The 27095-nt window shown below is 39.0% G+C and overlaps 1 protein-coding gene across 6 annotated transcripts in view; it reads left to right on the forward strand.

Annotated features, from left to right (window-relative positions):
• SVIL (supervillin) overlaps window positions 1-26906 on the forward strand; it is a 104982-nt gene extending 78076 nt beyond the window's left edge. For 5 of the 6 annotated variants that reach the window (XM_067291848.1, XM_013949300.2, XM_067291852.1 and 2 more), the window contains 21 exons: window positions 4539-4686; window positions 7396-7485; window positions 7576-7662; window positions 8578-8755; window positions 9176-9348; window positions 10583-10738; window positions 11456-11592; window positions 12107-12254; window positions 12384-12529; window positions 13342-13517; window positions 13631-13775; window positions 14120-14396; window positions 16354-16505; window positions 17681-17786; window positions 18595-18802; window positions 19444-19577; window positions 20263-20418; window positions 20837-20980; window positions 24438-24559; window positions 25375-25530; window positions 25651-26906. In XM_067291848.1, coding sequence (XP_067147949.1) covers window positions 4539-4686; window positions 7396-7485; window positions 7576-7662; window positions 8578-8755; window positions 9176-9348; window positions 10583-10738; window positions 11456-11592; window positions 12107-12254; window positions 12384-12529; window positions 13342-13517; window positions 13631-13775; window positions 14120-14396; window positions 16354-16505; window positions 17681-17786; window positions 18595-18802; window positions 19444-19577; window positions 20263-20418; window positions 20837-20980; window positions 24438-24559; window positions 25375-25530; window positions 25651-25737 — 3126 coding nt within the window. In that variant the 3' untranslated portion in view covers window positions 25738-26906. Of the gene's footprint in view, window positions 1-4535; window positions 4687-7395; window positions 7486-7575; window positions 7663-8577; window positions 8756-9175; window positions 9349-10582; window positions 10739-11455; window positions 11593-12106; window positions 12255-12383; window positions 12530-13341; window positions 13518-13630; window positions 13776-14119; window positions 14397-16353; window positions 16506-17680; window positions 17787-18594; window positions 18803-19443; window positions 19578-20262; window positions 20419-20836; window positions 20981-24437; window positions 24560-25374; window positions 25531-25650 lie in introns of all 6 variants that reach the window. The other variant, XM_013949296.2, reaches the window with a different exon arrangement.
• Window positions 26907-27095: the final 189 nt, after the last annotated feature.

Consider the following 27095-nt stretch of genomic DNA (forward strand, 5'->3'; position numbering starts at 1 on the left):
GCTTTATTACTATTTGACTTCAGATCACCTATTCATTTTGTTGTGACAGAGTTCGCCAGCTTTATTTATCTAGAAGGTAAATATACAGTCTAACTTAATTACCTAAGGTCCCTCCAGTAGTCAGTGGAGAGACGCAATCCTTCAATGGGCTGTGCATCCTATTTATCTTAAAAGGGAAACAGTTGCCCCCAGAAGTGTTTCTCTTTCCATTGACCATGGTGAGATGCATCCTGACCTCTGTAAACTGCTTCTATCCCAGTGTCCAGGCATACACATATTATTTCTGGCAAGATTAATCTTTCTGTTGTTTGCACTAAACACCAATTGAGTAAAATTAAAAAATAGTGTGTTCAATTTTACTCAGACCACTTTTAGACAGGAAGCTGTGCATTTGCATTTGAATTTTCTGCTTATATCAAGACCCATATAAAGTTGCAGAGGAAAGCAATGCAGTAACTTTCTCTTACTTGTAGAGTTGTTGAATTTTTTGTGTTTTTATCTTAGGAGCCTAAACTAGAGCAGTTCTTTGCATTACAAAGCAAATCAATGTTTTTGGACACCTCTTTTGTATAACTCATAGCATTGGTTTTAAAGGGATTTCCCTTTTGAAAAATACGTTCTTAGTTCTCATTCTTGGTTTCAATTGCCCCAGCTAGGGGCAGGCTTGATCCTCAATGTACAAAACTATGAATTCTCTATTTATTTATTTTTATTATTTTTTTAAACACAAGCATGCTAACAAATCACTTTGGGTTGTATTTTTTTTGACCTAAAAATTCGACTGGAAGATTGTAGTGCACAAAATGGGGCATTGCCTAGATGTAGGCCACAAAAGCACTCTCAAAAAATGTGCTGCAGTGCTAGAAGAGACCAGGATGATCATCCTACCTAGCCAAGCAATACAAGTAAAAGTAATTCCTTCTCCTAACTATTCCTGCATCAAGTCCGTGATTCTTGCTTAGGCTGAAAACAGATCTTTTAGAAACAGACAATCTTGATTCAAAAACCTTCAGAGTATGGAAAATCCACCACAATGCGAAGTAATTCTTCTTGCGTAATTACTCTCAAAAAAAGTCAGAATGTCATCTGTGATTAAGTCAAATACATTAAAGAAATCAGAGATAACTGTTAACATATTTAATCATACTTGATCTCATCAAACTTACCATTTTGATTAGACCTGTTTTCCATAATGCCATGTGGAATGGCATTAATTATGCTACTGTGCTTTGATTCTTTATTGATTATGTTGTACAGCTGATCTGCCCATGATTGTCTGGAACAAAACCTGGCTTATGTGACGTGTACTTACCAGCTTCAACGCTACTTCTTCAAAGTATTGTCCCCATCTCAGCTTTTACCAGTCACACAGAATTTTCCATGTATGAAGGTTTTTTTTTTTTTTTAAATCTGTGCTTGTGTTTGGGGGATTTCCTATGCCACTTATTTCATGTGGTACCAACTCGTCTGACTCTTTTTGTGTTTTAACTTTTGTTTTAGGAATTTATCCTTTGTCTGAAATAATTTGATATAAATGAAAACATGGATGCATTCTTTTCACTGCAAATTACAATATTTCTTTGAATGTAACTACCTTTTTTGCTTAATGAAAAATATATTAGAGTTATTTTATCTTGCTAGTCTTTTATTTGTTCCTGATAAATTAAAATAACTTCTTGCTTTGGCTTTATATTGGTGTCTTTAGCATCCTGTATCAAGAGTTCACATTTCCAAACTTCAGAGTTTATACTTAATCTTATATCTTTCTTGATTTTTCACTTTAAAACTGGACAAGTCTTATTTTTCTCATCCTGTTTTCTCCCAGCCAGAATGTGCTTTAACCAGCTCATTGCTCCAGAAACGCTGCCCTTTGGCAAGTGTAAAAGCTTTTTAAACTACTCCTAATTACCAACTATATTTTTGTCTTAAATTCTTTTGACAATTGTGCTGATTAATACTAGTTTTCCAGCTACAGAAATTGTTCTTACTTTAAACACCAACTATACTTTTGTTTTTCATCAAGATTGTTACCACAAATTAAATGGACTTCAGATTGTTTGTATCTTTTCAACTATCACTTTGTTGATTAATAGGGGCATGGGAAAGGTGAGAGTTGTAATGCATTAGGTTGAAGTCTAATGTGGCTTTGCTCTGAATTTTGTGATGTGTGCGCCTAACCTGATTTTTAGGAATTCCAAGGATGTTTTGCCCAATGGAACAGCTTGAAATCCTCCATAAAGCAATGCTTGTTTCTGCATAAGATAGCTACTTACTCTGTTCTGTCCTCTGACAGGCCTCCAGAATTACTCGTGATCTTTCTTATGATTTGTGTGTCGTGATTAATGCACAAGCATTCCAGATCTGTGCCTTCAGAACTTCCAGTAGCTCTGCAGTCCCTGGAGCTTTTGGTAGTCTCTGGAGACAAAAGTTAAACTTAAGCCTCTTTGGACTTTATAATTTTTATTTTTTTATACATAAAATCCCTGACTCTGCTTCTTCCTGCCTCTCCCTCGCTTCCCCCAATGTTGAAATCAAAGCCAACATCCTCGCTAAGTTAGAAGTATGTTTTGTGTATGAAATTCCCCTTTGTGGTTTCAATAAGTATATACCAATTTCCTGCCCAGATCTCCTTCAGTATATTGCTGTGATTCGTTCCACCAGCAGTTCTCACAGAGATGGCTGTACTTCTAACATCAGAATAGGTGCAAACTGGGGAAAGCAAACAGAAATCACTTTAAATATTTTCCTTATTTAAAGCATTCAGAGACTCTTCTAGAAAAGGAATCACTAATTGAATAGACTTGAATCTTGTTATTTATATTGAACATTCAGAGTTCTAGGAAAAACTGAGTGTTTTATCCTGACTGTCATGTCTTGCAGGCGTAATGTCTGGCTGCCCAACTATCTTTCATAATAAAGTGAAAGCAGACGTTACTGCAGAAGGCTGGAAGGTGCACAGAGCTAGAGAAGGGAGTGGGGGGGCTCCCGTGTCCTAGTCCCTGTATGAGCCGTTTCTTGGCTTGTCTTTCCTCATCTGGTTGGATGGTGCTCTTGCTAAATGCTGCAACCTAAAAGAAAGTCTTCATTTCAGTGTGTCCCCACTAGCCATGATTTTTCTATAAAGTATTAACCTTGGATTGATTCAGTATTGCCGATTTCAAATATAAGAACACCTGGATGTGTATCTCTTTCTTGTATCTTGAGACTGAGAATAGTATTTACAGAATCACAGAATCGCTGAGGTTGGAAGGGACCTCTGGAGATCATCTAGTCCAACCCCCCTGCTCAAGCAGGGTCACCTAGAGCACATTGCACAGGATTGCATCCAGGCGCGTTTTGAATATCTCCAGAGAAAGAGACTCCACCACCTCTCTGGGCAACCTGTTCCAGTGCTTTGTCACCCTCACAGTGAAAAAGTTTTTCCTCATGTTCAGATGGAAAGTTCATGTTTAGTTCATGTTTACAAGCTTTTCAGTTCTTTTTCATTTTTACTCTGCAGTTTTATGAGCTAGAGCTGTTCTAAAACTTCAGATTTTCATGCAGTTTCTCAATTCTAGCAGTTAGGTTATGAAGAAGAATGCCAAATAGCACACAACTTGGAAGTAATTCTAGAGTTAACAGTCCCGTGCTGTAAAAATACTCTTTCACGCTTGATTTCTATGCAATATAATCCCTGAAATGTTACCTACCTTTTAAGATAAATGTGTTGAAGCAATATATCTTTGGCCTGACCTAGCTACAGCAGAATATGTAAATTCAGTCTCCTTCCTATTTAATGTACCTTCATCAATGCTTTGTGTTAGGAAGGTACTAAGATGCTTAGTGCTCCTTGCTGCTTCTAATCACTTAAGCTTCTGGATGCCACCGTCTAAAGCAAGCAAGGAAAGCTCTAGGTGACACCCCCCCCCCCCAAAAAAAAAGCAAAAAACAACAACAAAAAAAACATTATCACAGTCATTGGAGAAATATTGAGAAGAGCAAGCTGAGAGAAGTCCTGAAGTGAGCAGTCTCTGGAGAGAGAAGGCTGCTAATCCTGCCTGGAGAATTAAGTTATTGTAAGAGAATGATTCAAAAACCACAAACTGAAGTTGCACTTTTTGGTTGTTCCCAGTGCCACCCACAAATCTGCACACTTGAAAACATCTGTTGAAAGTCAGATTAGCGATCTCACTAGTGTAGTAAGTAATATTTGAGAAGAACAAGGTCTAGAAAATTATAGCATATACAGAGTAATTTGTTTGCTTTCCTTAGAGGGAAAGGAGGCTATTTGCCTTGGCTGGCAGTTTGGAGAAAAGGTCAAAGAGCATACATACCATAGACCAAAATTTCCCCTTCATAGTGTAATGGGACAGCAAAATAATGACACTTCTAAGGGTCAGGGTCACTAAGCTGTATCTGTGGCTTTCCTTTAGTAACTTGTATTCCTGTTTTTGTGCCTGCATAGCTGGCAGTTGAAATGTTCAGCCAGTCCTTTGCTGTATCATGGCCAGTTTATCTATTTTTAAACATCCTCTTTCTCTCTTCACCCAAAAAAGCAGAGAATGGCAGATAACCAAGAGAGTCAAATGACCATTGAAGAAAGAAAGCACCTGATTACAGCTCAAGAAGAAGCCTGGAAATCCAAGGGTAAAGGAGCAGCCAATGACTCCACGCAGTTCACTGTAGCTGGCCGAATGGTAAAAAAAGGTCAGTGAAGAAATAATCCAAATATAAACAAGCCACGGCTTATCTGTCTAGTCAAAATGGTCAGGCTAAAGTTAAGCAGAAATAGTATCCATATTTAGCAAGAGGAGTACTGTTTATCTTCAACTGAATATCATGTCATAAGGTTGTTCACCCTAGCTTCTTGTGGCTGTTGGTATGGATCCATTTTGTTCTGCATTGCTGTGCTATCATCCCATTATTACTGGGCTCTTTCTGACTGGTACTAGTCAATCACTTGAACATTCATATGTTCCTATGTTCCTTTTTTTCCCCTTTTTCCTCTAGTGCAACTCAGAGGGCACAGCTGGATTATTCTTATTTGACTCTTGCTTGAAAACCAGGTTCACTGTCTGGAGAAAAGTTGAGAAATCCAGCTGGTGCCGGTGCTTCCCCCACTCCTAGAATCACTGGGAATATTTAGCGAACACATGTTATTTTTATGGACATTGTTTTGGACAACAACTTGAAGTGTTGAGTTTGGCTGAAGAAATGACTGAGCAGATTGTTGTACAGAACCAGGGAGTAAAATTGACATGGGACCTATGCTGACATTTATGGGATCTCTTGAATTCAGCCAGTCATAGTTTCCAGATACAGTCATTCTCTTAATGTGGACAGGAATCTGTGAAGGTTGCCCATGGCAGAAATATAGCTGTTCACGCAGGGGACCTGGGAAGATGATAGCTTTTGAAAGAAGGCACGTAAACTGCAGGATCCCTTCTAGTTAGTGAATACTAAATCTTGTTGTGTGACAAGAGCCTAGTTATTAAACACAACAAGGAACCTCGAGTTATATAACAACCACCAAAAATCAAGGAGTAACTCATTTATGGGTGCCCTTCCTGTTCCACATAGTTTTCCACAGGCCATTTTCTCCCCACAACCTCCATTCGCAATCCAAACCACATTCCCTTGGCAGATACACAGATAGATAATATTAGGAACTACATGCATTAGCAATGTATTTTAGCTGCTGCTTACGTTGTTTTGCTGCCAGAAACCCCAATAGTCAGTGTTCCAGGACTAGCCTGTTTTGGAGGGCTGCCAAGAACAAGGTTCAGTGGCCCAAAGACTGCTGGCTGAGGTCTTTCGCCAAATAGATTTGTCTTTGGGAAGGAAGGGAAGTTGATAGCTTTTGCTGTTAATGGGGGGGGGGGGGGGGGAGGAAATCTCTTGAAAGGGTCCTTATAGGTGCTGTGATCAGCCTTGTGGAGAAGCAGGGTAATCCAGTGACAGTGGCATCAAGTATAAGTAGCCCAAGCAGGATTCTATTCAGATGTGTGCTATTTTTGTTGCCTAGAAGAAGTTATCGTGATGAGATTTTACATTAAAAGATGAGGAGAAAGCACCATGATGCACAAAATTAAATCCTTGCCATATACATATGCACAGATGCTGTGTTTTAATTGCTTCTTATGGCTGAAAATTTTTCAGTCCTAACTGGAAGGTGATTTTTTCTTCAGTAACATCTAAATCTGTTCTCAGTGTGGCCTTGTTCACTAAGTTCTGGGGTAGTTGCTTGAAAGCTGTGTCCTCTCAAATACATGATGCTGAAGGCTTTACCAATTGACTTAAAATCTGCTGAAAATTTGAGTCTCTTAAGTAGCAGGAAGTTTTTGTGGAAAAGCTGCTTGATTATATTCTAAGTCTGTTCAGTGTTCGGCAATTATGGCTTGCTTGGACTTGTTAGGTCTCCTTCATGTTTCAGCAAAAACAGTGGAAACAGCATGTTGACTCAGCACAGCATCAGTTTATCTGGTGAAAGCAAAGTCTTAAACTTATGTGACTCAGTAATTATTAAGCTATGGCTAAGTAGAAAATAGATATTAGAGGAAGTTTAAATATCACAGTTTCCTTCTTCACTGAAAATCTAATCAGTGAGCAATAATAGATGCAATTCATTGCTACAGTATACTTTTCTGCCTAATCAAAAAATCTAAACCTACGTAGTCCCATTCTTCTTACTGGAGCTATGTAGATTCATATGAAAAGAACAAAACAAAAATCTTCTGCTTTTATCTGCTGGGTCCAGAATGAATTGTGTCATGCAAGTTACTGAAGAGGAGGGAAGAGAATACAACTTCAATGGGAGTATCTCTTGATATGGTGGAGACTCTTAATTTCATTTCTACTCCCGCTTCCATGTGTACTTTAAAAAAGCCACAGGGCCCAAGAGTAACTGCTTATTCCAGGGATAGCCTTCACAGATCAGATGCATTCTGCTGTGTTTGTTAATAGAGATGGATTTAGATAAAAATACTGCCAAAGTCTCAGTAGCTTCCCTGCAAACAGTGTATGTATTTTTGTTCAGAATGGATGCATGTTTCTAAAATGTGGCCTGTGGTAAAACTCATGCCCAAAATATAAACCATGTTAACTCTTTACCTTTAAAACTGGGGAAATGACTGTACTCAAGAGAGCTTATTTTCTGTATTAGTTGCTTACGGACTCCTGGAAACAAGGCTTGATTCTTGTGAGTGGGACAGTTTGAGATTGCTGTTGGTTAAGGAGTAGATAGGGCAGTACACTCTGACATCCCTAATGCAACAGTTGTGGAGGCCAGGGAAGTACAAGGGGCTGCCAGAAGTGGCTGGGCTCACCTGCTTTCCCTAAATAGCATCCCATATCATCACTGTTGAAGATGTAGGTTGACCCAGTATTACATTTCTTATGTTCTTTGCTCTTATACAGGTCTGGCTTCTCCGAGTGCCCTAACTCCAGTAGCATCCCCTTTCTGCAACAGGCAGAAGTCTACCACCCCAGTTACGAAGCCCTTAGAAGGTAGGGAATAAAAATGTCTGAAATATAAGACATTCAGGCTTCAAGCTTTTTGACTTCCACTTAACAATTTTTACTTTCTATTTTACTTAGAAATTGAAGCCAGGCCTGATATGCAATTGGAATCAGATATGAAGCTTGACAAGCTGGAGTCATTTTTGGGAAGGCTGAATAACAAAGGTTTGTAGAGTTACCAAAGAAGGCAAAGTATTCACTATCTGACTTCAGTAAATCACTTAAAGTATTTCTTAGTTAAAATATCTTGTAATGGAAACTGAATATTCCTTTGCTCAGACTGTACTGGTCAGAACTTTGTTTTCCTAATTCAATCTTTGCTAAATTTTAGCAAAAATACCTTATACTGTTGCATTACAAATATACAATACAATAAATTACAAATTCTGAAAAACTTTCCTCTGTTTTTCTGCGCCTTTGATGTGCACATTCTTCTTGCTGGCAAAATTTCTTAAAACCACATGGCCACTCTGAACCACGTTGTCTCATATGATGGAACAGCTTCAAGTGTACTTTAATCTTTCTGAAATCAAAACGGGACACTACACTGCCTCCAGGCACAATGTCCTACATCCATCTTCCTGCTTTTTTGAAAACTTACTTTCTGTAGCAGCTCATACAGCTCCCTCGTATAACTTGTTGGCTACAGATGAAGCTGTCTAGGGTTCTCTGGTTGTTTCCATCTCGTATGTCTGTTCTCCATGTTGTAAGGCAAAAATCCTTTTGTAATTTGTAGTGTCCAATGTTGTAAATCTATGTTTCACCAGAGGAAGCACTTGCGTTGTATTGTGATTGTGACACCCTTGCTAATCTGAAGTAGTCTCTTTTCCACATGTAGTTCTGGTAGATGTTTTCAGGGGAAGGAATAATTTGGCAAGGGGCAAGGTGGATGCAACAAAAGTGGTTGCATATGGGTAGCAGTTACTGTCCTCTTTTATCATTCTTTTCTAACAGACTTTACTACCACCATCCCATTCCCCCAGAAATTTTATCAACCAGGAAAAAATACATGTTTTAGAGTTAGAAACTCTAGTATGGTTATTTACTAGGGGGGTGTTTTGATTTGCTTTTATTCTGCAGTTGCTGGGATGCAAGAGACAGTGCTAACAGTTACAGGAAAATCTGTGAAAGAGGTGATGAAGCTGGATGATGATGAAACATTTTCCAAATTTTACCGCCATGTGGATTTCCCTTCCTCCTCAGTGCCTTTGGAGCTTGATGAGGACTTTGATGCCATCTTTGATCCTTATGCACCAAAGTAAGAGCTATGATTTTATTGTTTTGAATCCGTGAATAAACAAGTGTTTCATGATCTCTTAAGAGTCGCAGAATACTCTTTTACTTCATTCCTCTCCACTGATAAGGTGGTTGGGGTGGGACGCAATACAACATACTTTTCCTTACTGAAAGGAAACCCGGTTGAGAATTGCCTATTTCTTTTAATTCAGGAACATGAAGATGGTCAAAATGTTCAGCTTTAAGTCATTTTGTAGATGTCTTAAAACTGGGCATGTCCTTTTCTTCTCTATATTTCTTAAATCCTTTCTCTGCCTGGATCAGTGAATTGACTCAGATTCCCTTACAAATGTCACACCCTAAGTCACAGTAAATCTCTTATCTTTGGATGCTTCTAACTAGGAAAATCAGCTGGTGATTATAAACACTGCTTGTTCCTCAGGTTAATATCTTCTGTAGCAGAGCACAAACGTGCAGTTAGGCCTGTGCGCAGAGTTCAGTCCTCAAGAAACCCTCTTAAAATGCTGGCAGCAAGAGATGATATTCTTCATGAATATACTGAACAAAGACTGAATGTCGCCTTCATGGAGTCAAAGAGAATGAAAGTAGAAAAAAGTAAGTTAAAAGGATTATTCGTACAAGCCACTGTCTTGCTATTTAAATATTAATTAAAGAAAACCTAAAGAAATAGAGCATGTTCTTTGAGAGGCCAAAAATTAATTGAGCTATATAGGGCTTAATGTAGATTAGCCTAGGAAACCTGGAGAAAAGGACACACTTGACTTTCTCAGGGAAAGCTACCTACTGCCTCCTCCTGTGGCCAGATTTGCTTGTTTATTTTTAGCATGGTCGCCTTGTGCAGAGGGAGCACTCATCCAGGGTGAAGATGGGAGATCAAGCAAAGCAAATTTAGTGATATAGTTCACTTAAGCTAGGAGAAGAGTGTGTGGGCTGGCAAGAACAGATAAATTTTTGGTTCAGGTTCACTGGCCTCAATTTGGGGTCCCTAGCTGTTTCTCAGAAACTTGAATTGGCCTTCTTGGCTCCCACTGGTTGACTTCCATAGAGGATCAGTGCTCTGTAGCAGGGTTTTAGGTGCTTTCTTGTGACAGTCTGAGAACCAAACTGTCAGCAAGAGATATTATTGCAAAATTTACGTAAGGGTTTGTCAAGCCATTTTTACTGTTTTGGGAAAAAATTTTCCTTGCTGCATTTGAATAAAGGGTGATCATCTTTAAGCATTGCCTGTACTGATGAAAATGTTAATTATACGTGTATCATTCTATTGCCATTTGAAGAGAAGCATTCTCCTGAATTATAAACTCAAAGTGCTTTGTCTTTCGTTGAGAAATAGGCAAAAGTTGCCAAGAATTTAGACTTTAAGTTTACAGTAAAGTATCACTAAGACTTTGGAATGTAAATAGCTGTTGCATCACACTGACTGAGACAAATTTGAAGGGAATTTCCATTAATTAGCCTTGACTACTCTGGTCTCTTTTTCATTATTAATCATTTATATGGCATTGCAGAGCTACACAGTACTTCAAAAAACATTGAATAAGACATGTTCCATCCCAAAGTTGATATTTCTGCCAAATAACATAATTCTGACAGTTGGCTGTCAGATGATATCTGGAAACTTGGGTATTGCTAAACCTACAAAGCTTTTATGCTAGCAGCTGATATAAGTTCAGTTTTTGCTGTTGTCATTGAGAAAGAAATGAAAAAAAAGTGGAAATATTTTAGGAAAATGTTTTTTAATGTAGAGAGCAAAGCATTTTTTTAAATAATTTTTGGCCTTTTTCTGTTTGTTTGTTTGCTTTCCCTCCTATTTTTTGTTACGTACAAGTGTCTGCAAACTCAAATTTCTCAGAAGTAGCACTTGCTGGATTGGCAAGCAAAGAGAACTTCAGCAGCGTTAGTCTGCGGAGTGTTAACCTAACAGAGCAAAACTCTAACAACAGTGCTGTGCCATACAAGAAGCTAATGCTGCTGCAAATTAAAGGTATGCTAGAACTGCTTTTACTTTCTCTGCATACTAGACATAGTATGCTAACAGGTGTTGCTGTCTAGTTTGTACTAAGAGGTTTCCACCTCAAAAATTTATGACCACAACCTAAAAGAGTGAGAATTGCGTGACAAGTACAAAAAATCACATGCAAGTTTGCCTTGTGATCAGTGGTCCCCCTTTTGTAGGGAGCAAGCAGAATGTTTCAGGAATTCCAACCATCTCCTGTGGAAATTTTTGAACTGTCCCATTCTTCCAGGGCTCGTTATAACTTGGAAGTCGTACAACAGTGTTTTTGCTCCACTTATTCTTACAATACATAGTAATGTATCTTCTGCAAAATACTAGTTACTTTTTTGCCAAAGTAAAATTCTTAAAACTTTACTGCCTACAGAAACTGTGCCACAGCTTCACTTAAGCAAATGTAAATGACTCTGGAATTTGGCTGCTTCTCTGCCACTTAATTTCTTTCCTGAAGGACATAAAGTTGGCAAAGCAAGATTAAAAATTAATAGAAATATTAGTTGATAGGAGGCAACAATTTTTTGCTTCCTGTGAGTAACCCTTCTCCCATCATAGTATTAATTCTTCTGTAACAGTCCGTTTCCGTGTACTTTGCTGTGTGTGCTGGGATCATTTTTCTTTCATTCAAATTCATTCATTCAGAATTTGGCAGTATTCATAGCAATATAATTAGCCTTGTTTTATCTTTAGGAAGAAGACATGTTCAAACAAGATTAGTTGAACCAAGGGCCTCCTCACTGAACAGCGGAGACTGTTTCCTGCTTTTAACTCCACATTATTGTTTCTTATGGGTAGGAGAGTTTGCAAATGTCATAGAAAAAGCAAAGGTTAGTATTCATTGAGTTTTGCATTATTTATTTTTAGAATTGTCATAGCGTATGTCTGCCTTTCATGTAATTGGTCTTGGTGCCAGTTATCTTAATAAAGTGGTAAGTAACTAATGATCAGTGACAGGTACATGGGCAGGATTCCTGTAAATATATTTTAGCCTGTGTACTGAATGAAAACACGCATAGGAGTGTGCAGATTGCAAAACTGCAAGAGAAAATAGGATATCCTCAGGAAATGGATTTGCACTCAAGCAAAATAGTCTGAATTGCAGGATGTCCTTTTTATTCCTATGTCAGTTAAGTTCATCTTGTTTTAAGGCAAATGAAAGAATGAGTATTCCTGTAACTTCTTCTCTAGTATCTGTTTGTTTAGTGCAACAGAAATAATGACCAGTTCTCCTGCTCTTTGCTGTATTGTATCCTATCTGCTTTTGCCTTCTCCCTGAACATGGTATGCAGAAGTACTCCAAAGACTTAAACAATCTTGTTCAGATAATTGTTAATCTCTTAGGCTTCAGAACTTGCAACTTTAATTCAGACAAAGAGGGAACTTGGCTGTAGAGCTTCTTATATACAGACAATAGAAGAAGGAATAAATACCCATACCCATGCAGCCAAAGACTTCTGGAAACTCCTTGGTGGCCAGACAAATTACCAGTGTAAGCATTCTTACTTCTAGAGTTACAGTATCTGATGTTTTATCACAGTAAAATACTTGAGCTGGTTCTGTCCAGTGAAGACAATTAGATGTTAAAAATGTTATTATTTTTTACAATCTTTTCCTTAAGCTGCTGGAAGTCCTGAAGAAGATGAAATGTATGAAGCTGCAATAATAGAAACAAATTGCATTTACCGCCTCGTAGAGGATAAACTCATTCCTGAGGATGACTACTGGGGGAAGATGCCAAAATGTACCCTGCTACAACCAAAAGAGGTACTGTGCCACTTATTACTCATGTAGCAAGTACAGGGACATGCAGATGATATGACTTTCAGTAACTACAAATGCTCATGGAGAGGCTTACTGAAAATTTGGTCCTCTGTATTTCTAAAAAGATTCTGAACATTTGCTATCTACAATATCATGCAGATCTCAAGAAATTAGAACATGTCATTTTTAAAGTGAAATTCTATTTTAGGAAGCATAAATCTCTTTGAGTGAAACAAAGTCACGCAGTGCAAAACAGATGGCATTAGAAAAAGAAAATCTATCCTTAGCAGACTTTCTTTGAAACAACCATTGCACCCAGCTAAGGAGGAGTGAGAGCAGATTTCCAAAATGAAGACACCATATAATAAATATACCAAAATGAAGACACTTACCTGGACTGCATGTTCTCTCGGCCTTTTCCAATCATAGGATAAAGTATAGGTCTAAACCTCAGTGAAAGCTGCCATAATTGGGCAGCATTCAGTCATGCAGCAGAATCAGTTTTTTAATAGTAAGAGCTCTCTGGTCTGCTAGTGACTTAGTTACTACCTAAAGATACTCCTCATAGCATCCCCAGTACTTGCTTCCAGTCACCCTCAACAATTAAATGTCGCTATGCAGACCACTGCCCAGGACTTACTTTCATTGCTAGCTGTTAGTGTCACCGTAGACACTCAGATTGTTGGAGGGGCTCATGTTAAATGCACTGGCAGCCTGCACTACTAGGAAACTGGAGGATCAGGGCATCACCTGACCTGATGGTAGGTTACTGTTCTGATTTGGTTGTGTGGCTTGGTTTTGGTTTTGTTTTTTAGGTGCTGGTGTTTGATTTTGGCAGTGAGGTATATGTATGGCATGGAAAGGAAGTTACTTTAGCACAAAGAAAAGTGGCATTTCAGTTGGCGAAACACTTGTGGAATGGCACCTTTGACTACTCCAATTGTGACATAAATCCTCTGGACCCAGGAGAATGCAATCCCATCATACCCAGGTACCAAAACTTGAGTTTAGGCTCCTTGTGGAAACTTGTGTATAACATTAGGCTTCTTGCCCTTATTTCACAGAGTACAATTTGGTTCTATTTGTTTTTATTTCCTTCTACAGAAAGGGACAAGGGCGTCCGGACTGGGCTGTCTTTGGCAGACTCACAGAACATAATGAGACCATATTGTTCAAAGAAAAATTTCTTGATTGGACAGAGCTAAAGAAACTCAATGAGAAGAATTCTAGTGAATCCCTTCACCAGAAGGTGCATAGAAATAATCATGCTATGTGTTTCAAATTAGATTGACTTAGTTGGGATGGAAGGCTGGGAAGCTTGTTCTCAAGGATGCAGAGCACTTCCTTTATCTTGTGGGCTTTGACCTGGCAGTCAGAATATCACACCTATGGAGTGTGAACCCGTAGAGTCGCTTCTTACTCCCCTGTGATGAGCAGCTGAATGAATGCTGCCAAGGTGGCTTTGCCAAGGCATCAAATGATGACGAGATACCAAAGTATTGAAACGTGCAAGAGTCAAACTGTTTGAGTGAAACTGTGGGTCAAGAAGAAAAAGGCTGTGCTCAAAGAAATCTCTCCTGTATTTTTTCACAGGAAGAATCCAGATCTGACTCTAAACCATATGATGTCATGCTAATGGTAGCTGTGCCCCAAACTACTGTAGGCACAGTCTTGGATGGAATGAATATTGGCCGGGGCTATGGACTTGTAGAAGGAGAGGATGGGAGGCAGTTTGAAATTATCACTGCATCTGTAGACGTCTGGCATATCCTGGAATTCGATTATAGTAGACTGCCTAAACAAAGCATAGGGCAGTTCCATGAGGGAGACACGTATGTGGTCAAGTGGAAGTACATGGTCAGCACTACAGGTGGGTGAACAATTCCATTTCATCCTGCTTGAAACATTGATAACTGCAGCAAAAAATGCTGCTGTTAGTGGTGAGATCCAGACCTAAACCTCCTTGCATGTGATTTGTCCAGCTAAACAAGCAGTTTAGCAGCTATTTCAAAGGTTAGAAATAATAATTTAGCCTTTCCAGCCCATTAAGAAGTAGAGCTTATGATTTAAAAAAAAATAGTTTAGTTATTTTTCATACATCAAATGTAATATTGTCCATCTCTGCTTTTACCCAACAGCTATGTTGTACGTGTTCACAGGACAGCTCATTAAGACAGAATTGTGCTCACAGCTTAACACCAAAATAACTAGGCAGCTGGATTAATGACAGTGGTCTGAATGTCTTGCGAGAGAGGTAGGCTTAGCAACAAGGGAAGCTTTTGCTGGGTAATGGAGAACAGTAACAAGTGAAAGGAAAAGCCCTTGCCAACTCATAAAATTGAAGTGGCAGAGGGGAAATAGCTGTCTTGTTTGCTGGTTCTGGAAAGCCTTTGCAATGGGTTTCAATCTCAAATGGAAAAATTTTAACTGTGTTCTAACAAAGTGCCTGAGAGCAGGTAAATGTTGAAAATCAGTCAGCTTGGTATGGTTTTTGGAACTCTCGCCTCTGGCACCAAAATAAAAAGAGATTGGTTTGCAGTAAGTAAAATAGGAATAGTGTAAAAAATGATTGCTCCAAATAGGAAAATATCAAAATTGGTTGAAAGCAGTACAAACAGCTATACAGCCTCAGGCTTTTAGCTAGAAAATTTAGCTTTTATTCAAGATCATTGGTTTCAGATACTGGAGAATCCAAGAAAAGTACTAAAACCTGCAAGTCTGGGGAAAAGTGAGTGAAACCAACACTGAACTGTAACAGACTCTTTATACATATGGATGAAAATATTCTGTTACTCAAATTTAAAATAAGCTTTGATTTTTTTTTTTTAAGTTTTTTAGTCCTGTCCCCCCCCCCCCACCATTAATCTTGAAAATAGTTTAGCCATCAAAGCATAAATATCTGGATTTGGGCTGGGTTTTTCTGTTGGAGGCAGCATTTACATGGGCCAAATGCACAGATAAGAATGAAACTATACATTTCAGAGTGACTAGTTATTTGAGTATTCTTAGCTTGAAAAAACAGGATGGTCTCTCCTAAGTGTTTCAGTTGGATGCTACTCAGCACTGCTGAAATCAAGGCAGTGGGTTTTTATTTTATTTATTTTTGGAATCTGGTTTAAAGCTCTTGGTTTTGAGAATCTTGGATTAATTATATCTGTTTGTTCAGCATTCACTGGAAAGAGTAAAATATTCCATCACTCTGAACATTATTAGCTAACTGTAACTAGTAAATACCATTTCTTTTTTTTAAAAAAGAGTTGCTGCTAGCCCTGTTTCCAGACCAACATGAAACATTGAGTTAATTGAAAAATAAAGCTTAGTTATCCAAACTTTTTTTTTTTACCACTGCAAAACACTGCTTTTGTGTTCCTTGTTCTCCTGTAATTTTCCTTTCTACTACCACTTTACCAAGGAAAGATTTTTGTGCCTGTCCAATTTCACTCTGTAGCCAGCTATTCTCCTGCTGCCAAAGAACAGTGTGTAATGTGGAAAATGAGCCATAATGCACTCTGGTAACATGACTGGACATACCATTTCATGTGCCAATTCACTCAAGTGATATTATTGTTCTCCTGATAGTACTGGTTCTTTCCACATGCTCTCTTTGGGCAACATGGGATCTCTGCACGTGGGCTTACATCCATCTGATGAGACAATAGCAATTTTGCTATAGGGGCATATTGGCTTGGTGACCTAATGTTCCTCCAATTGGGCATTTTCTTTGCTGTTCTGGGCAGGACAGTGCTGAGCTGGCAGATGAGATTAACTCACGTGCTGTTCATACCTATAGGCAAAGTTTTCTTCAGCATGTGCCTTCTGTTTTGCAGTTGGAAGCAGGCAAAAAGGAGAGCAGCAAGTAAGGGCTGTTGGAAAAGAAAAGTGTGTGTACTTCTTTTGGCAAGGGAGACACTCTACAGTGAGCGAAAAAGGGACTTCGGCACTGATGACAGTGGAACTTGATGAAGAGCGAGGAGCACAGGTGAGCTTCCTGCAGACCTAGGTGGAAATCTTGGTAAGATTTGGCTGCCCAGGTAGCCACTGGGGTTAAACATGGGTGATGTTTTTTGCCTCCTCCCTTTCTGTAGAAGTGGTATTTTTGCAAGTACAAATAGCTAGCCCTAAAGGTTGCTTTTGAATTTATTCCAACTTCTGAACATACATCAGCTCCTTTATGGACTGTCATTCCCAAATATCTCTTCTGAAGATGATATTTTTGAGGCTGGCTGAAGAATGTCTTTTCTCTCCTCCTCACAGGAGTAGGTGAAACACAGTTAAACAATTTAGTACCTTCCCTTCCAATACACGTTCAGATAACAGGACTATGTCTCCCTAGTGCTGAGAACATGAAAAGCACTCTCTTCTGTTGAATTCTGTCAGAAGCATTTTCTGCTAGGCCTAGACATGAAAATGCATTTGAAATCAAGATTCCATTTGTTTACTCTGCAATTATGGAAGTTACTGCCTTGTTGTGCAGGCTAGCTTGCTTTGTCTTCAGGCAGAGTTAAGTTTTGCTGTGGCTTGACTGTTAACAGTGCACAAGATAGGAAGGGTAAGGTCAGTTTCTTTATCTTGATTATGCTGTAATTAGTTCAAACACAGTGTAAATGCAATGAGCAGTAAGACAGGAGTTCACAGATGAGATGCACAGTTATACTTGACCCAGAGTGTGGCTCTATCGGTTCCATAACCATAACTTAAAGTTTAGTAAGCAAAGAACATACATGTTGGTTGCATAAACTAGTTCTATAGCAAATCTTAAAGCTACTTCAGTTCCTACAGTATTTCCATATTTGGTTCAAATGATCTATGAATTTGAGCAAGATAAGCCATGTGTGTAAAGAAGTCAAATACCAGTTAATTTAAACTAATTTAAATTAAAATTTATTTGGTATTCCTTATCCTCTGAAACTTTTGATTTTTGGATTCCAGAAAGAAGTTTCTCTTAATATGAAACGCATTGCATGTTGATGTATATGGTACTTTAGACAACAGTCAGCAGTTTTAAAAGTACAAGGAAAACCATCTTTGAGGTGGCCATAACTATATAACTTTTAATAATCCATAGGGAGAAGTTGTCCTGAGTCTGTATACTTGGTTTTTTGGGGGTTTTTTTGGTTTTTTTTTTTTTTGAAGAGTGATGCTTTCAATTTCCAGGTGCAAGTGCTTCAAGGGAAAGAACCACCATGTTTCCTGCAGTGCTTCCAAGGAGGGATGATTGTGCATGCTGGAAGAAGGGAAGAGGAGGAAGAAAATGCACAAAGTAAATTACTGTTAGTTAAGAGTTTCTGCCCCCAAATCCTTTTTTACCTATTGAGAAGGACTTTAAAATCATTATCAACTACCACACTCTGTAGAAAAAAGAGCAATGAATGCCATGAAAACCATGAAATAGCTTTGCTATGCTTTGCTTTCAAGGTAGTTTTTCTCCCTTAAACTTAGAATGGATTTTGTCACCCTAGAGCAAGCTGACTATACTGTATCAATGTATATATAAATTGTTCCACTTGTATTTTAATTAAGTGCCTGTTAGCTTTAAAATATGTTCTTTTCTACATAATCCAGTAAAATGAGTATTTTTATGAGCTTGAAGTTCTCCTGTGCCTAAAATACAACTAAGCTTTTGTTACTCATCCACTGCTTTTTGCAACTTATTCCTTGAATGCTGTAGTTAGTGTAGGAGAATGTCGATACAGGTGTAATTTGGAAGTGTTCCAGTTCGCATCTGAATGTAACCTCTTGTGCCTAAGGTGCACAGAGGAGGAGAAGCTGAACAGAAGCACCACTGCATTTGTTTCCCTTTTGGCTCCTGTACTAAACAACAGAGTAGAGAGAAACTTGACTCTTCAAGTCACTCTCATAGAAGGTTTCATAATGATTTTTTTCTGCAGCTTGGTTTCTTAAGCAGTGTCAGCCAAACTTGATTCTTTAGCTGGTTCAATCTGTGAACAATACAGATATGCGATATGTGAAACTTATCCAGCATGAGAACAGCTGTTCCAGAGCAGAGATCTTGAATTTGAATTCCATGGGACTGTGTAATACCTCTGTGCCATTCCTGTCTGCTCCAGGTGATTGGAGGCTATATTGCGTGCGAGGAGAAGTTCCCAATGAAGGAAACTTACTTGAAGTAGCATGTCACTGCAGCAGCCTGCGTTCCCGGACATCCATGATTGTCCTCAATATAAATAAAGCTCTTATCTACCTGTGGCATGGCTGCAAAGCACAATCTCACACCAAGAATGTAGGAAGAACAGCAGCCAATAAAATAAAAGAACAGTGAGTGTCTGACCCATACTTTGGAGATGTTTGTATCAACTACCAACTTACTAAAACAGAAGTCTGCCTCCAAGAAAAGTTGAAAGAAATAAAGCTGTCCTCTCAGTAGAGTTGCATCATGTGCATGCTTGATAAGAAGGAGGAATGACAGGTAGTTGGTTCTGTGGAGTGGGGGAGATGCATTTTCTCCAGTCTTTCATTTAGGGTCAAATGCACTTACTCTTCCTTGTATTAATTACAGTTGCAAAAAATGGTCTGTTTCCATTTGGAGGGAGATGCTCAATAGCTGAGTAGCAAACAAAACTTCAGTTGATAGGAAGAGCAGAATCAAGGAAAACGAACCTTGTGAATATAGGGAGAAGAAATGAATTTGGGAAAAGGTGAAGAGGAGAGCAGTGGTTACAGAAATGAGCTATGAGAATTACTAGAGAGAGCTCATGTTAGCTATGGGAATGGTTGCTCAGATTCCACATCTTGTTTGTTCATATTCTTGTCATCATTTTCAGAAAGACCGTTTTTACATGGGGTGTGCAACAAGCCTGTAGGGTTGTCTTGGGGTGTAATTTGAGTGCCCAACAGGTTTGTGAAGCTGTGTTTGGGGCAGGAAAGTTGGGTTCACACTCTTTATTTGTGTTTTGTAGATGTCCCCTGGAGGCAGGGCTGCACAGCAGCAGCAAGGTGACAATACATGAATGTGATGAAGGATCAGAGCCCTTGGGATTCTGGGACGCACTAGGAAGGAGAGATCGAAAGGCCTATGATTGCATGTTGCAAGGTAGACCTGCGTTCCAGTTTGGCACTTATTTTTTACTTCACTGGTCTACAGTATTGTGAGATTTAATGTAAAGCTTTTGAAGAACTTCTTGTAGTTGAGATGATCCCTTCAGAGAGATGCTTCCCCTCCTTTTCTTGCTCCCATCCTGCCCCAGTCTACTGAGTTAAGTAATGCTGTTGTAGATGAAAAGTATTGGAAAACAAAATGTTTCACTTTCTTCTCTCCCTCTTCTGCAGCCCCTCAGTATTCATGTGGCTCAGAAGAACAGTTAACACTGTTACCAACTCATTTTGCTTCTCTTCTGAAGGGATTAGAGGGTGGTTCTGCACGCATTCTTGCTGAACCTTTGCTTTGAAACTGCCAACAAAGGTAGCAGGGGGATTGATTTATAAAGTGGAAAACTGGTCAGCCAAAAAGTAAACTCTGAGATGGGTTTGCTTCACTTAAGCCACAAAACAGCCAGCTATGAAATGACTGATAGTAATTAGCCAGGATCAGATTCAAACTGATGGCAGGCAGCCATTTAGCTTGGGTTCATTGCAGCTATTGCCAGTCCCCTAAGACATCTGGTTGTCTTGCTGGTTATTCAAAAACCAGAGGATTTACAGCCACTCTAAAAGTTGATTTTTACATTCACTTCTGTCTTTTTCTATTAAAATCTTCTTCTTTTTTTTGTTCTTTAAAGACCCTGGAAAGTTTAATTTCACCCCCCGCCTGTTCAGCCTCAGTAGTTCATCAGGAGAATTCTCAGCCACTGAATACATCTACCCTTCAAGAGATCCCACCGTGATCAATTCCATGCCATTCTTGCAAGAGGATCTTTACACTGCCCCACAGCCAGGTATATGTTTTAAAATACTTAAGTAAGAAGAAAACAAGTAACTGTTCTGCCTTGGGCAGAGATTCCATAGCTATAGTCACTTCTACTATGGTCACTTCTAACTTGATTTATAGCAAGAAAATGTGTGTATTTGATGCTTATATAGCACTAAGCAATAAAAGTAATGTTTCCATGATAAAGATGCTGAGAGCTAATCAAATGTGTATCCCCAAAGCTTGCTATAAAAAAAAAGTGCATCATTCAAATCAGAGGATCTGAGTTCAGCTGAGTTTCACTAGATCAGTAACAAAAGGGATTGGTAAACTTTGAAATGATTCTTGTCTTGACACTCACTAGCATGCAAGGTTGAGGTTGCTTAGGGGATTCAGGGAACTAGTAAGTGACTGATGATGGGTTTTGTTATTTTCTGGCTGCATAGCACTCTTCCTTGTTGACAATCACCATGAAGTGTACCTATGGCAAGGCTGGTGGCCTGTGGAAAACAAAATAGCTGGATCAGCTCGAATCAGATGGGCTACAGACAGGAAATGCGCCATGGAGACTGTGCTCCGGTATTGCAAAGGTAACAGATTGGTGTTCCTGAGTGCTCTTAGTGTTGTGATACCTTTTCACATGGTTATTGTTCTGAATTAAAAAGCAATTGTTATGCAGAAGGTATTTCTTCTGTAGCAAAAAAACTTTACAACTTGTGATATAGCTGGTGACAGCTGTCACATTCTACCATGGGCACTTGTATATTTGAAGAGGGGATATGATATTCTTGTTGGATGCCACCCTTACGAGGATAGGCCAGTCTCTCTCTACCAGTCTGTGGGTCTAGTAAGAGGAGTAATTCTGTTTCTATTCAGTTGTCCCCTGTCACTGAGGGGAGTTGGTGACACCTGGAAGGAGACCACTGAAAACCAGTCTCCTGAAAATGAGGAGGCACTGAAATGTGACTTTTACTGAACTGCATTATTGTGCTGTGTGGTTCATCTCCTGGTTTCCCTGGCAATGCCCAGTGCTGTTAATACACCCAGAACACTGGAAGCAACAATGATGTTTGTCTAGGAACGGGGGGCTAAAGACAGGGCAAAAAGATGGTTGGAATGGTCTTTGGCTGAATTTCTAAAGAGGCCAGCTACTGCCTGCCCCCCCCAGTTTTTGTAAGTTGGACAGAGAGAGTGATACGATGCATCTCTTCTTGAGATCAGCTCATAAGGCATGCATCACAGCAGAAGTGGATGTCAGCATAGAGGAACAGAGACCCATGCAATGAAGTGCCCACAGTCACTCAGCAGGCTAGTGGGAGAGATGGAAATAAGATCCTGGTCTCAGTGTTCCTGACCCAGTGCTATAATCTTCTGCTAATGAAAATCATGTTTTCTGGCTTGCCTCAGCCAAGGTGGAATCTGAAATGCAGTTTGAGGCTTGGGTATTTTTCCAGATTTCTTGAACTTCACTGAGTTAGATGATGGGATATGGAATTAATACCTTCTGCATTGGATTGAATTTGCTGCATCTGAGTTCCTTCTGTGTTAGATGCACAGTGAAAGGCTCTTACATGGCTTCTCTGTGGCTCTTAAGTTTAGAATATGCATCATAGGACAGTTTGTTTTTCTGGGTGCTAACTTGTTAATCTCTGGCTGTGGCTTTGCATCAGTGATGGCTATTCTGCCTTTGCCTTGGGGTAGCTCTCAAAAGCTTTAGCCTTGGTTGGATAGGTTCAAAGCAAGTTTGCTTCCGTTAAAGACCTCTTCTACTGGTACCATCTCTCTCCCAAAGTTAGTTTGATCTCCTTTAGCATGAATGGGCACAGTGTTTTACTGTATGAATTATGCTGTTCTGGTGGCCCATCACTTTCATGATCTGAGATTGGACAGTTCTGCCGAACAGTTCTGAAATTTTACTGGGATCAAGCTGTCAGGACCGACTTAACTCTTCTGTGTCATTACCTATCAAGGTGAAGAAATTAAATATCAAGAAATATTAATCCTGCAGTTATTTTGACTATCACAATATATTTGGGGGAACAGAAGTATCTTAAAAGGCTTTTATTTTATTTTTTTCTATGTTTTTTTTCCCTCTTCCCCCCCCCCAACCCCTGCCCCCCCCCTTTTTTTTTCTCCTGACTTGCAGTGTTTAATTACATGGTAGTGTGAAAAAGATTGATTTACAACCCTGGATATTGCTTGAATTTACCTAGCAGGTCTGCTTGTACATAAATCTTATTTAAGTTGTGAAAAATTCTTGGAAGTTTTTGGTGGTTTTATCTGCTAAATCAGCAGTGTGTTTGGAGTGCTGAGCTGCAGAGAGCTAGGAGAAGGAAGAATCTAGTTTCTCTTCAGTGTTTTTTTGTGAGGACATCAGCTTGTACTGAGGGCAGAGTTCATGTAATGAAAACATTTCTCCGCTCACATACTAAGTCATCTTACCAGATGGCTACACCTATACTGGAATATTATCAAATGCAAGTCTCCTTATCTCTTGGCTAAATTACTGAGACTGGAGCAGTGCAACTGGAGCAGACTGGCATATTTTTTTAAAATGCGAAGTTTTGAAGTATTTGTCAAATCATTCATGGTAGAACCAATACATTCTCTACAGTGAAAATATGTGGAAGAGAAGGCTTAAATATTCAGATGACAAATCTCCTGTCTAAATTGTGTAGTTAAAGGAGTCACATTCTAATATGTTTGACTACTCCACAGAGCTTTTATCTCAAGTATTCAGTTTCATGCTAACATATTCTCTCTAATCAGTTTGCTCCTGACATCTGACATAGAGCCAAACCTATAATGTTCAGGTTTTGCAAACTTACTGGAAAGGTGATGTCCATCTGCTGCCAGGCTCTCCCTTTGCAGTAAGTGTAGGTGGTACATCAATTCCATAGGTTGCCCCTTGGCAATGGGTAGAGGGTAGGTGTCTGCAATATTTTAGATCCTCCTGCATCATGGCTCACACAAGTGCAGACAGACTATGGTGAACAGGGTCTTTTGTAACTGACTGATATGCTCCTGTGGAAATTTTAGCATATTAAATATGCTTTGAGATCGAATGTGGAGAATAACAGAATTTTGCAAGAAACAGTTTTTACAGAAAGTTAGTCTTCAGAAGTGAGGTGGTGTCATGTTGCTCTGTTAGTTTTTCAGACTTTGCAACATCTCAGGCTTTTCATTGCTTGCCTGGAAGAAGGATTTGATTAGACTGAGTTGCTTAAATCCAAGTAAGATGAAGGTACAATATTGTTAGGGTTGGTAGCTTGTCTGAGCTCCTGACTGCCTGTCTACCTCTTCCAAAAAATATTCAGTTTATCAGTGCTTGTGAGTCCTTGCGGTATGAATTCATTCAACCAGGAGTGCCTTTTCACTTGTACTTGGGGTAATGATTTCAGCCATTTCTTTGATATGGCATCACTCCTAGGCAAGCTTATTGCCCTGCCATGTAGAGTATGCACACTCGCATGTTTTACGGAAGAGGGGCTGTCCAAAAATCATCAGTAATTATTGTCCAACTATTGCAATACCTTTGTTAACTTTCAGATTCTGTTCCTTCTAATTTGTAAGTACAGTCACTGTAGCAGACCTCCACATCCCATGGTAAGGACAGCTTAAACATTCCCACAGAAGCCTCTAAACTTAAGTTTTGTATACTGCTGGCAGGACACTTCTGAAGGATATTAGGAAGCTTTGTTCACCTGAATTTAGCTAATTTCAGACCATTGCACGCTGCTTACCATATTCTCACTCTATTTTTGTAGACAAGGCATACACTGGGTTAGGAAGTGACTGTGATTTTTTTCTGTGTACATAGTTTGGTCTTTGTGCTCATATACAGTGAAAGGCAGATTTAAAAATACTGAAAAACATCTTAAAATGTGCCATATCACATTAAATATCCTGGTGAAATAATGCTTCAATGACTGTGGCTTTTCAGGAAATAATCAACTAAACATGCTTACAAGGTAGTTTTGTATGGTGGATGACACTGCAAAATATAGTGCTGTTTATAATTTGTCTTTTTTTTTTTAATGTTTTTAGGAAAAAATGTAAAGAAGCCCCCAAAATCATATTTAATTCATGCTGGTCTCGAGCCCTTGACCTTCACTAATATGTTTCCAAGCTGGGAACACAGGGAAGACATTGCAGAGATCACAGAAATGGTAAAAAGCATTGCACACTGTTTCCTATCTCTAGCAACTGTGTCTGTTGTCTGTAACATTGCTTTTCTATGCTGTCAAACCCTAAAATCCAAAGGATTAGCCTGAACAGTGCATTCAGGAGTCTGCACAGAAAAAAACAATGATGTAGCTAAGCTCTGACTGGGAATGAGAATATCAGAGGCATTTCTGAGGCATTCTCACATGGCTTTTTGTTTAAAAAATGGGAGGGCGTGGGGGGTTGGATGGAAGTGTTGTTTTAGTTCTACCTTAGAAACAGATGTGCTAGAGTTTAGCTGAACAACTGTTTCAACTTTGTGAAACAGGCAGCAATGTGCAGTTCTGGTCTGTCCACTGTGCTGGAAGAGCAGGAGAGCAAATGCCCCACCCAAGATAAGCTGGCTGAAAGAGTTTGTGTTGCCTTTCCCACCTGGGAAGTGGAGTCACTGCTGAATTATATGCAGCTGCTTTAAAAAGCCTTCACTGAAGGGGGATTTCAAGGCAAATAACACCTGCTGCTTTGTAGATCTCCTGCAGCTATTGTTAGTAGAAGATGATGACTTCATGACTAAACACAGAAGTCAATCTAAAACTTAGGGGTCTTTGGTTTTTTTTTTTAAGCACAGGATACCCTCCTGTTATATCACAGTTACAAAATGTCTGTATTTAGTTCTGGCAAAGGGCTGCAGGTACGGCTTTGTGCTTCGTGGGCCAGGTAGCGCAAGTTGATTCCATGCCATCTGCAGACTGTGACACCAGCTGTTGGTGGGTTTTAACAGTGTGATCCTGAACTCATTGTTTTCCTCTTTTCCCCACAGGATGCTGACGTTTCTAATCAGATAATCCTTGTAGAGGATGTGCTTGCCAAGCTGTGTAAAACTGTGTATCCACTAGCAGATCTCTTAGCTAGGCCTTTACCTGAAGGAGTTGACCCACTGAAGCTTGAAATTTATCTTTCAGATGAAGACTTTGAGGTAGGGAGAGAATGGGTAGACTGTTATTCTGCATGTGTGTAGCCTTGCTGTTAAGCCATTTGGTGGTTTGTTAATTATAATTATTTTCACTAATGGTATATCTTCTTGTTTTAAATGCAGGTTGCATTAGACATGACAAGAGAAGAGTACAATGCACTGCCATCTTGGAAGCAGGTTAATCTGAAGAAGGCAAAAGGACTTTTCTAAGTTGTGGTGTTTATTGGCGTGAGCACTAAAGGGATGTCCGTTTTCACTTTCTATGCCCTTTAGCAGAATTTTACCCCACACTTACAAAACAATTAGAAATAATCTGAAGTTATTAGTGACTACCTATCTGGAGGTGTGTAATATTGTAAAAGTCCAAGAGAACTCTTTGGAAATGGAATTTGATTTTGACTGTAAGGATAATGTGTGTAAGCTCAGCTCTCCTATGCACTTCAACAGTAGTTTCTTGAGCTACTGCTGCAGCTGTCCTTTGGCTATATACAATACTTGCCATTTTTGTTTTTGAAGAAGTTCTCTTTGTAAAGTGTTATTTTGTTAGTTTGTGGATTACAAAGAATTTATATTTATATAAACACATAGAACAAGTATGTATTTAACAATGAAATATATATTCACTTTCAAGACTTTCATGTCAAAACTACAGATAAGTAGCTGGATGGCAGTTGCTTGTACTGAATTAGCTATACCACCAATATGTATCTCTTAGGCATTCTGAAAAGTTTCTCTTTGCAATAGGTAAGAATTGTTCTCAGTGCTGCTTCAGGTGCTAAATTGAACAAAGCGTTTGTATTTATAGCATGGGTTTCTTGAGAAACTATGCGAATCAACCTTTATACTTTAATACCCAAAAATGTATAGTGCCTTGTTTTTTTGTGTACAGTTTATATACAAAAAAGATTGGTCTGCATTTTGAAGATGGCTTAGAAAGGTCTCCTATGTTACTTTTATAATAGTAGAAATAAAAACATCTCAGTTTCTAATACTCGTTGTAAACATTAAACATGTCTTTTGTGATATAAGAACTTAAAGTAAAAGCTTCTGAATAAACTCTTAGGAATGCTCTGATTTGTCATTATTTTGTACCGTAAACTTCCATAACATGGTACTTTGTCAAAATTTTTTAACTTCAGATGTTCACAGATCTTGTACAGAGTTGTAATTTGAAAAGCAGATAATGTAGGAAAACTCATTATATGAGATAAAACTAGGTTGTGCAATACTTTAACTAGTGCCACGTGTTGGAACGGTCATGCAACTTTTATCCTTCGGGTTGCCCTTTTTATGGATGATACAAAATTATTATGCCAATTTTCCTTTGAAAACCTTTTTGACCTTTGTGCAATTGGGAGTAAAACTTGAACTGAAATGAATATGGCATCGTGTCCATTCTTTCAATAAGCATTGGGGTCAGAGTTGTTTTAATTCGTCTGATTAGGCTATTGGATAGAGTAATTGAGTAAAATTTTTGTTATTGCTTGACAAGTTTTTCAGGCATTTGGCACTTACATAATGACTGGTGTTGTCTCCCTGTGATAGCCTAGTGGCTTTCACATTTTAAG

This window comes from Apteryx mantelli, chromosome 2, assembly GCF_036417845.1.
Source record: "Apteryx mantelli isolate bAptMan1 chromosome 2, bAptMan1.hap1, whole genome shotgun sequence".
NCBI classification, from domain to species: domain Eukaryota; kingdom Metazoa; phylum Chordata; class Aves; order Apterygiformes; family Apterygidae; genus Apteryx; species Apteryx mantelli.